An 11534-nucleotide genomic window follows, 5' to 3' on the forward strand; every position below is an offset into this window, starting at 1 on the left:
TTTCAATTGTGGTTTCTAAAATTGAGTATTTTGGTATCTAAACTGATACTGTGGATACAATATTCTAAATTGATACTTATGATACAATACTTTAAACTGATACTGCAGATCAAATTTTCTAAACTGATACTGCTAATAAAATATTCTAAACTGATACTGCGGATACAATATTCTAAACTGATAATGATGATATAATACTCTAAACTGATACAACTGATACCTTAAAAGTAAACTGGGTCTGCTTATCTGGCCTAGGAGCTGTAAGCCCTGCAGCAAAGCATTTTATGAGGAAAACTGGGCTTTTATATTATATCTCAGGATGAAGAACTTTCTCTGAAACCCAGCCCCGCTGTTTTATTACAATATTAAAATACTTCGTACTTTTAAACTTTCATGATTGTACTCCTTGTGTTTTCTATACCTTATAACTCCTTGTACCTTATCCTATTTTCCGGGTTGATATTAAAAAGTTCCTGTGCTGTGACAACGGATCTAAACATCCTCCGGGAAAATGATAATTACATAGAAATAAAAAGTTTAATGAATAAAGTCCGTTGGGAAAAGACAATTGGGATGAATACAGTGAGCTTTAAAGAAAAAATTATAAGGCTGAGTCGTCTAAACGTACCTTAAAAAAAAATCTCAACTTATTGAACATACCTCGTAACCTCGTACCTTTTTTTATATTTTGTACTTTTCAATGTTTGTACTTTGTACCATACTTAGTTGGTGCCAGAGAGTAGAAATTTATAGAGGTTTTAGTGTACTGAGTACAGCAGCTGGGCAAAACTTAACAATTTTAGAAAAACTGCGGTTGTTTGTGTACTTATTCTAAAATAAAAGTTATTTTCTCAGTGATTCCGCTGTTTACTTTCTTAATTTTTCTTCACATTTTAAGGGAAATATCTATATATCTCTCAGAGCAAAATGCCTATTTAATATATGATCTCAAAAATTGGCAAAATGTCTATTCAATATATGATATGAATAAATGGCTAAAAGTCTATTCAATATATGATATGAATAAATGGCAAAAAGTCTATTCAATATATGATCTGAATAAATGGCAAAATGTCTATTCAATATATGATCTCAATAATTGGCAAAATGTCTATTCAATATATGATCTGAATAAATGGCAAAATGTCTATTCAATATATGATATGAATAAATGGCAAAATGTCTATTCAATATATGATATGAATAAATGGCAAAATGTCTATTCAATATATGATATGAATAAATGGCAAAATGTCTATTCAATATATGATATGAATAAATGGCAAAATGTCTATTCAATATATGATATGAATAAATGGCAAAATGTCTATTCAATATATGATATGAATAAATGGCAAAATGTCTATTCAATATATGATATGAATAAATGGCAAAATTTCTATTCAATATATTAAAAAAAAACTCCTATTTCTATTTTCCCCAAGGTTCATTAAAGCTGTTGTTCCAATCATGGGGCCGGGATTTCTTCAACCAATTTTTAAAAAGTTTCTCTTCGGAGAGCTCTGGGTATAGGACTACGTATACACCTTGGATTTCAGAAAGCCTAGAAGAAAAATCTCGGGGTTGAGAAAGATTTAAATGGATTTTTTTTTGTTTCTTGAGCAATATTGGTTATCTAAAGTTAACATAGAGATTTTCAAATATTCGACGTAGGTTTACACCAAATGGAAGGAACGGACGACAAAAACTTGTACGACTCCTTCTAAAATTTAAAACTATAAACTAGGGCACAAAGTTGAGTAATTTCAAAGGATTAAAGGGGCTAATTATCCTGATCCCATTTTTTTGGGTCACCCTGTACGAGCGAAGAGCTTTTTATATATATAAATTATTTTAAAGATTACCAAAAACAATAATGTTATTAATGTTGTTTAAATATTGCTATAATTATCATTCTAAAGCATCTGAGAAATGACGAGAAATGTTTATTGTTGTTAAAATTATTAACCAAAAGAACATTTTTTAGGAAAATGTCGGCAGGACGGGGGCGGACTCCACGTAAGCCCCACCAACCAAAGTTTCCAGAACTGCCGCCTAAGTACAGGTAATAGTTGTGAGACATTTTCTCCACCCATTTTACAGAAGCAACAAAGTATTCCACTGGGAATTCTAAAACGTGATTAATAAATACAATATTTCACCAATTCAAAATAGGGGCCTCCCAAAAGGAATTTAATGAAAAAACGGAGGAAAAAGTCATGAAAGTCAGTAAAAAAGAAAATTTTGAGACTCTTATTGATATAAGTATCCATGGAACCGGCTTGAAAAACAATTTACAGAATTGAAAAATGTTGAATTTGGGCAAGTGATGGTCATAAATAAATTTCATTAAATACTCAAAAAAGTTATTTTTTTACCTAACTTAACACCCCTGAACCATATCGTCAAGGATTTTAATATATTTTTTGCAAACTTAATAGAATTATACGAATATTTTTTTTCTCCAAAATAAAAAAATGTTGGTTTTAGAAAGTGCTTAGGATCTATTTTATTTTGATCCTGGATAAAAAATGTAAAAACTTGATGAACAATTCAAAGATAACATTTTTTTTAAAATTAACTTTTTTTTTCTCAAGAGTTCATTTTTTTACAATTATTGGTTGATATTTTGCCTCTTGCTGATCCGGATCCAGGAAGCCAAAATGTTGGAGATCCAACGAATCTAGATTCAAATCACTAGCCATAGAGTAATAAAACGAAGAGGTAAAGCGTAGCTCAGATGTACACAACCGACCTCCCTATTAATTAATTAATAGAGTGGTCGGTTGTAAACATCACGATATGTTTACTTATCTAACGCTGTACACTTGTTATCGTATTATTAAGGGGTGGTTTATGTAGATATTTGAGTTTTAGTATTGATAGACACTTAATATGGATTGTAAGCAAAGGATTGTATACTGCAGTACATTCAAGTTCAGTTGTTTGTTTAATAAAAGCATGACTAAATATTGTATCGTGAAAAAGTGCAAAAACAATTCTTCTTGTAAAAATGCGAGTTTTTCAAATACCAAAAATTTTTGCATGGCTAGACCTTTTAAGGTTGGGAGACTCCAGAGAATATCCTTCAAAAGTTGCATTTGCTCAAACCAGTTTAAAGAAGGAGATATAAGTCAGCGAAAAAAACCAGGTTTGAAGAAAAATGTGTTTATCTTTAACCCTATAAAGGCTGAGGGGTCTGAATATATGTATAGACTGGGGGGCGTCCCACGCCCCCCCCCTTAGAAAAAGGCTTTAGCGAATAGGTATAGGGTTTAAATGCATGTTCATAGCCAAATTTTTCAAGGCCAGGTCATTGAAATAAAATTAGATCGATACATCTTAAACTGCTAGGGAGGGTCGAAAAAAATGCAACAAAAAGGTCGAAAAAATGTAAAAAATATTTTTTTTTGAACAAATATCAAAGTTTGACGCATGTTTCTACACCCATTTTTTAAGGGCTTTTCAAAAATATAGCTTTCAGAACTGTAGCTTTAGTCATAAAAAATGTATGGGCTATAGATTTTTTTATATTCTCCGGTTTTTTATCGCCCTGAAGCCTACCTGATGCATAAAAAAAATTTACTAAAAAGTCCTTTAAATTTCTATTTATGAAAAGTCAAACAATTAGTCAAAAAACTAGAGGGGGAGCCAAAAACGCCCCCCCCTCCCCAGTCTGTTAAGGGTTAAGAGCTCCAGGTCGTCATCGTTGTTTCATCCTTGTGGGTAATCCTGCATACACTGTCATGTTTATGATAAAGAGTTGAAGAGAAGAAACAATAAAAATGTTTGAAATAAGAATGTTTCAAGTTAAATTCATGCCCTAGAAACTTTATATTTTTGACATAACTTTTAGCTAATAAATTGAAAACCTACAAATTTGAAAATTGTCAAATGTTTGCAATCGACATCATCGAATTCTCTTTAAAAAAAGAAAGAAAATTTAAAAATTGGTCAATTCCATAAATCCCCCTTTAGAAATACGATCACTCTATATATAAGTGTACAGCGTTAGATACGTAAACATATCGTGATGTACACAACCGACCACTCTATTAATCAATTAATAGGGAGGTCGGTTGGGTACTTCTGAGCTAAGCTTTACCTCTTCGTTTTATTACTCTATGTCACTAGCACTGGTTATGAAGAATAAAAATGCAAATATTTCTTCATGTTCAATTATATCAGATTTATCATTTCTAAAAGATGTTTTACAACAATTTGGACCTCTTTGATTATTGTTATTTAAAATGTTCGGTGTGAAAAACGTATAAAGCCCTAATTGAAAAACAAACATTTGTTCCATGCATGAATCTTTAAGACCATAACGAACTTTTGGCAAAGTTTTTTTGTGCATTACACTTTATAGGAAAATCATTCTTTGGAGGAGAGATGATACATTTGCCATGGAAACGGGTTCCTATATCCTAAATGCATAAATTTTTATTTTGTTTTATGTGCCAAAATGTAAAAAAGCCCAAAAAGAAATAAACATATGTTCCATGAATTTTTAACACCGGAATAAACGACATCCATTTTTTTGGGGAGGAGTGAGGAGATATTTACCATGGAGCGGCTTCTTAAAATCCCTTAATACGGTTTTTCATTAGTTGTTGCTTTTGATCTAATGTATTCGGAGTACACAATGTTCCGAGGCTAGACTTATAAAACTGTGTTGTAGAGTAGGCCTACTAGCTTGGTCTAGGCAGTGTGACTACTTAGTAAATTATTGAGAAAGGGGTGGGGGAGGGGGCCATAAAAACTGCATTTTAAAATTAAAATTTTTTTACGAAAAATTTTGATTTTAGAAAGTTCACTAACCTATTTCTTTTATTAAGATTTTTTTAATTTTTAGAAATTTTAATTTAATAATGACGCATGTATCCTTTAAACCTTTATCTGATCAAGAAACAAATATAACCTTAATATCTTCATCCATTTTAGAATATAACACTTTTTAAGCTAGAAAATTGACGATATCTTCTACATTATTGATCAGATTAAATGTTAAAGGGTACCAGTGTGAATCTGTAGGGTCACTTGAAAGGACAGTCACTACTTCTGCCACATATATAAAATTTACGTTTATCAACTAAAATCCAATTTGTTTTGGTTAAAAAGGAGTTCAGAGTTGAGAGTTCTCTTCTAATATATACAAAACAGTTTATTATCAATATTATGATTTTGATAATTAAATTTTATTTAAAATTTTCCAATCTTCAGCATTTTGGAACGTTCTTGTGATATATTATCTAGTCTTTATAATTGTTATTAACCTTTTTTAAATGAAATAAAATAACACTATTAGATTATTCTTGTAAATCTCATATTTTTTCTTCCAGTGAAACCGAGAGAAATCAGTTAATTGAAGAAAAGAAAATTTTAATTAAAAATGGAAAATTAAAAAAAACTTAAATGAAAACCTAAAAAAGATGATTCGGATGGAAAACGATGAAACAAAAAATTCGAAAATCATTATAACAAAACATAAAAATCACACAGGGAGTTTTGAGAAGTATGGCAGCTAAAAGACTAATTAAAGATCGTCTATGATTTTTATAGCAATTTGCGGCACCGGTTTTAAAGCTCGTAAAAATCAGACTAAAATTTTGAAATGAAAATGTCCAAGAGAATTTTGTAATAATTGTTTAAAGAACCTTACGACGAATAAATTCAACAAATTATTCAAAATTCAGAGATTAGCTTTAAGCCGTTTATTAACTGTCAGAGTCATGTATATTTAGTAGACCAGAAAAGAATCGAATATTTCAATTTCAGTTCCTCTCGTGAGCTGAGAAATAAAGCGGAGAAGCTGCGACGGGATCGGCTCAACACTCTTCTAGGAGAAATCAAAACCCTCGTCCCGGTCATCGCAGACAAGTAAGCTATAACTCTAGGCAATCAGGGCGCTTCGTGGCATTTTCAGCATTTTCACTTCGAAAAACAATAACAATTTTTTTTTGCAAATTTACAATTTTTTTCATGGATTTTTAAAATTTTATGAAAATCAATTTTTTTTGGAGACAGCTTTATGTAATTCTGAGCATCCAGAAACATTCTCTTGGGTCATGGTGAGTCCAACACAAAATTTGAGCCCGATCGGTTCATCCATTTTGACGTTTATTGGACACACACAAACAGACAAGATATATATATATATTGATTTTAGGACTTTAGTGGGGGGGTTTGAATATAGTCATACAAAGTGTTATGCTAAAGTTGTGTTAAACGATTTTAACATTTTAACAAAGGAAGCTAAGCCGTTGCTACAAACTAAAATTTTCTAATCCTTACCTTTGCAACCTGATGATGTAAATCATTGATATTTCAAACATAAATTATTTGATCCATCAGAATTCATAGTTTGAAATATCTAAGGTCTGCGACATTGGGTCGCAAAGATAAAGGGATTAGAAATTCAGATTTTGTGGCAAAGACTCAATTCCTTTACACGAAAGAAGGCATACAAATTATTTAACATTTGGTTTTTTTTATCTTTTCAAAACTGATTTTTGAAAAGTTCTAATGAAATAATTTAAAAACATTGTTAGAACAATATATCCTCCTAGGAAGAAGAAATCTGATACTACAAGAACAAATATTCTCAGAGTTTCTGCAAATTATATCCGTCTCCAGAATTGTAAGTTCATTATTCAAATTATTAGAAACCTTTTCTTTTCAAGTGACCCATCTGTAGATTAGCAAGTCCGATTNTGTTAAACTTCTTTCTTGACCATAGTATGATGATACTTTGCTGCAGAGACTGTAGATTTAATTTAATTTTGTATAATTCTCGAACTTTTCTTTAGTATAACTGCAGAGCAAGTAAAAGGCTTTTTAACTTGAATTCATTAAATAATTCCTTTAATTCCTTTAGTAGTAATAGTGCATTTCGGAGAACCAACTGCAAAGATCGAATTAAAAAAATCTTAAATGGAATCTTTTTTCTTTCTCTGGTAGAAATCCGCGCATTGCTTTGTATAAAATCACCATGACGAAATTTTCGCCTACTCTCGTGAGAGAAAATCAAAAATATATAACCCTTGGATTTTGATTGGAAGGATAATGTTGTGAATCGTTTACGACACCGTCTTTAGCATTTTTGTGTTTAGTGTTTCCTACTGAAAAGTTCAGTTCCCCAGGTACTCCAATCATCAATAGTTTACAACATGCTCAGGTTAGAAAACCCTCGATGGTATTAGTTTTGGGAGTTTTCTCTTCAATAGATAAAATTAACTTGGCTTAATTCGGCAGTTTAAATAATTTAGGGCTCCTTGGGAGTTCTCGCTGAATCTTTCTGTTTATAGGGCGTCTTGGAATATTTCTCACGAATATTGTTAAAATTTGATGAACAAATATTGTCGCTGTTAATCCTATTTTCTAAATTTGCAAAATTAACGAGAAATGAATTGAGAGCCATTTTCCTTAATTTTGATTATGTCGGGGTAAGGTGGTTCTGGTTATGTGGTGAGGGGGGGAGGTTTTTCTGGTGGTCTTTTGAAATATTTTTTCCCCAAATGAAAAGAGGAAAATTAATCTGTTCTGAGACTTTTAAAAAGAAATTTATCTTAACAAATTGTATTATTGATTTTATTTAAAAAAAAGATAACGTTGAAAAATGTATTTAAGATGATAAATTGAATGTTCAATGAATATTTTAAAGAATTTAATTTTAGAAATGAAAAATTTGACATCAAAAGGCAAGTGTCGATCACCCTTCTTTATTTTTTTACCTAAAAGTTTATCTATTTTCTTTTAAAACCCCCTCGTTTTTCATTAAAATATACACCCCTGTATTTTGTTAATAAGCAAGCTTGTACAGCGCACAGTACAGTTAAAATGATATTTGTTTGAGTCTCTAAATATTAATGTTTATTAAGGTTCTGAATGGCGTAGTTTTCCTGCTCTCTGAAACAGGGCGAATTCTCTTCATATCTGATAGTATAGAGAAGCATATTGGATACACACAGGTAGTGATGTGCCTTCAGGTACACAAAGGTAGTGATGTGCCTTCAGGTACACCCAGGTAGTGATGTGCCTTCAGGTACACACAGGTAGTGATGTGCCTTCAGGTATACACAGGTAGTGATGTACCTTCAGGTACACACAGGTAGTGATGTGCCTTCAGGTACACACAGGTAATGATGTAACTTCAGGTACACACAGGTAGTGATGTACCTTCAGGTACACACAGGTAGTGATGTGCCTTCAGGTACACTCAGGTAGTGATGTGTCTTCAGGTACACACAGGTAGAAATTTATTATTTAGTTGGATATGCTCGGGATAAATATGCTGGAATTCCTTCACCCTGGAGACAAATCAAAATTATCCTCGAATCTATCCAGACAGTCAAGTCATCCAGCCTTAACAACTCATCCAACCTCATCGACTCATTCAACAAGTCAGTCTGCTTCTTCAAGTCATCCGGTGTCATCCTTTTCTAGTTCTTCCCCCTTGAACAATTCAAGGCAAACCGGTTTTCAATTTACTGACCATGTAGATAATGCGTTTCCCAACCAATCCGGTGGTGGCCCTTTTTCCAACCAATCGATAGACCACTTTGCTGACCAATCAGTTGGCCCTTTTTCCAACCAATCCGAAGATCTTTTTGCCGACCAATCCAGTGGACCTTTTTCCAACCAATCTGTAGATGAGTTTTCGAACCAATTGGGTGGACCGTTTTCTAACCAATCAGCTTATCACTATTCTGACCAATTATCAGATCAGTTTACCAACCCATCAGGGAATACAAATCCTCCAGAGCCTACTGAGCAACCAAGTCAAATAAATTTAGGATCGTCTTCTTCTAAACCTGAATCTGCCAAGGTTAGTTGTAAAAATGTAGTAAAATATTATCTAAAAATAAGAAACGCAAATTTTTTATTTAAGACAGGATAATCAATTTTAATGTCGATAATATGAGGGTACAATAATGAACTGCAACTTTTTTAATATGAATTAATATTAGAAATAGGATCAGTCCAGAAACAAACATCGATAAACCTTAATGTATAAAACCTAGGAGACTGGAGTTAGAAAATCCTTCTTTATACGAATCAAGGAAAAGAACACAAGTAAATCTGACAAACAGAAATACGAACACATGCACGTTATGGGGCATTACAGGTACATTTTCCATACTTCTGGGTTATTATAAATAATTTATTTTACAAGGCATATCTTAGATTATATATTTTAATTGTAGCATTTTATCTCTAAAATTATCAAACAATACCAAAGAAGAAAATTCGCAGATTTATCCATTTTTTTCGCGGATTTAACATTTAATTTTAACATTTAAAATTTTCCATTGGGCCATTTGGGGTCACACACATTTTTTGGCCCGATCGGTTCAGCCGTTTTGACGTTTATTTGATACAAACGGACAGACAGACAAGCAATGTATAGTATAAAATAACAAATTTTTGAATTTATTTTGCAAATATTGTAAATTTTTGTTTGTGAATTTTAAGCAAATACATATTTACATATTATAAGTATGTAAATATTATATTCCTAGGGCCAGCAAAGAGGCTGAAAGAAAGCTCTCAAAAGATCTTGAATATGTATTTGTTGGAATCATGAAACCAGTCAAAGATAGGTATAAATTTATAAAATAGGTTCTTTAAAGGGATTTTAATTCTTTCAATTTATAAAATAGGTTCTTTAAAGGGATTTTAATTCTTTCAATTTATAAAATAGGTTCTTTAAAGGGATTTTAATTCTTTCAATTTATAAAATAGGTTCTTTAAAGGGATTTTAATTCTTTCAATTTATAAAATAGGTTCTTTAAAGGGATTTTAATTCTTTCAATTTATAAAATAGGTTCTTTAAAGGGATTTTAATTCTTTCAATTTATAAAATAGGTTCTTTAAAGGGATTTTAATTCTTTCAATTTATAAAATAGGTTCTTTAAAGGGATTTTAATTCTTTCAATTTATAAAATAGGTTCTTTAAAGGGATTTTAATTCTTTCAATTTATAAAATAGGTTCTTTAAAGGGATTTTAATTCTTTCAATTTATAAAATAGGTTCTTTAAAGGGATTTTAATTCTTTCAATTTATAAAATAGGTTCTTTAAAGGGATTTTAATTCTTTCAATTTATAAAATAGGTTCTTTAAAGGGATTTTAATTCTTTCAATTTATAAAATAGGTTCTTTAAAGGGATTTTAATTCTTTCAATTTATAAAATAGGTTCTTTAAAGGGATTTTAATTCTTTCAATTTATAAAATAGGTTCTTTAAAGGGATTTTAATTCTTTCAATTTATAAAATAGGTTCTTTAAAGGGATTTTAATTCTTTCAATTTATAAAATAGGTTCTTTAAAGGGATTTTAATTCTTTCAATTTATAAAATAGGTTCTTTAAAGGGATTTTAATTCTTTCAATTTATAAAATAGGTTCTTTAAAGGGATTTTAATTCTTTCAATTTATAAAATAGGTTCTTTAAAGGGATTTTAATTCTTTCAATTTATAAAATAGGTTCTTTAAAGGGATTTTAATTCTTTCAATTTATAAAATAGGTTCTTTAAAGGGATTTTAATTCTTTCAATTTATAAAATAGGTTCTTTAAAGGGATTTTAATTCTTTCAATTTATAAAATAGGTTCTTTAAAGGGATTTTAATTCTTTCAATTTATAAAATAGGTTCTTTAAAGGGATTTTAATTCTTTCAATTTATAAAATAGGTTCTTTAAAGGGATTTTAATTCTTTCAATTTATAAAATAGGTTCTTTAAAGGGATTTTAATTCTTTCAATTTATAAAATAGGTTCTTTAAAGGGATTTTAATTCTTTCAATTTATAAAATAGGTTCTTTAAAGGGATTTTAATTCTTTCAATTTATAAAATAGGTTCTTTAAAGGGATTTTAATTCTTTCAATTTATAAAATAGGTTCTTTAAAGGGATTTTAATTCTTTCAATTTATAAAATAGGTTCTTTAAAGGGATTTTAATTCTTTCAATTTATAAAATAGGTTCTTTAAAGGGATTTTAATTCTTTCAATTTATAAAATAGGTTCTTTAAAGGGATTTTAATTCTTTCAATTTATAAAATAGGTTCTTTAAAGGGATTTTAATTCTTTCAATTTATAAAATAGGTTCTTTAAAGGGATTTTAATTCTTTCAATTTATAAAATAGGTTCTTTAAAGGGATTTTAATTCTTTCAATTTATAAAATAGGTTCTTTAAAGGGATTTTAATTCTTTCAATTTATAAAATAGGTTCTTTAAAGGGATTTTAATTCTTTCAATTTATAAAATAGGTTCTTTAAAGGGATTTTAATTCTTTCAATTTATAAAATAGGTTCTTTAAAGGGATTTTAATTCTTTCAATTTATAAAATAGGTTCTTTANAGGTTTGTTTGTATTGTGTCACAGGTTTGTTTGTATTTTGTCACAGGTTTTTTTATATTGTGTCACAGGTTTGTTTGCATTTTGTCACAGGTTTCTGTGTATTATTTGCCACCGGTTTGTGTGTATTATTTGTCACAGGTTTCTGTGTATTATTTGCCACAGGTTTGTGAATATTATTTGTC

The 11534-nt window shown here is 30.0% G+C and overlaps 1 protein-coding gene across 1 annotated transcript in view; it reads left to right on the forward strand.

The window, feature by feature from the left end:
* LOC111706486 (uncharacterized) overlaps nucleotides 1–9623 on the forward strand; it is a 15332-nt gene extending 5709 nt beyond the window's left edge. Inside the window, exons 2-9 of the mRNA XM_023479371.1 lie at nucleotides 1988–2065; nucleotides 5779–5880; nucleotides 6570–6640; nucleotides 7113–7177; nucleotides 7881–7970; nucleotides 8270–8827; nucleotides 9024–9127; nucleotides 9522–9623. Of these exons, the coding sequence (XP_023335139.1) occupies nucleotides 1992–2065; nucleotides 5779–5880; nucleotides 6570–6640; nucleotides 7113–7177; nucleotides 7881–7970; nucleotides 8270–8827; nucleotides 9024–9127; nucleotides 9522–9621 (1164 nt within the window). The 5' untranslated portion in view covers nucleotides 1988–1991 and the 3' untranslated portion in view covers nucleotides 9622–9623. The remainder of the gene's footprint in view (nucleotides 1–1987; nucleotides 2066–5778; nucleotides 5881–6569; nucleotides 6641–7112; nucleotides 7178–7880; nucleotides 7971–8269; nucleotides 8828–9023; nucleotides 9128–9521) is intronic.
* The last annotated feature ends 1911 nt before the right edge of the window (nucleotides 9624–11534 follow it).

Source organism: Eurytemora carolleeae, unplaced genomic scaffold (assembly GCF_000591075.1).
Source record: "Eurytemora carolleeae unplaced genomic scaffold, Eaff_2.0 scaffold714, whole genome shotgun sequence".
Classification (NCBI taxonomy): Eukaryota; Metazoa; Arthropoda; class Copepoda; order Calanoida; family Temoridae; genus Eurytemora; species Eurytemora carolleeae.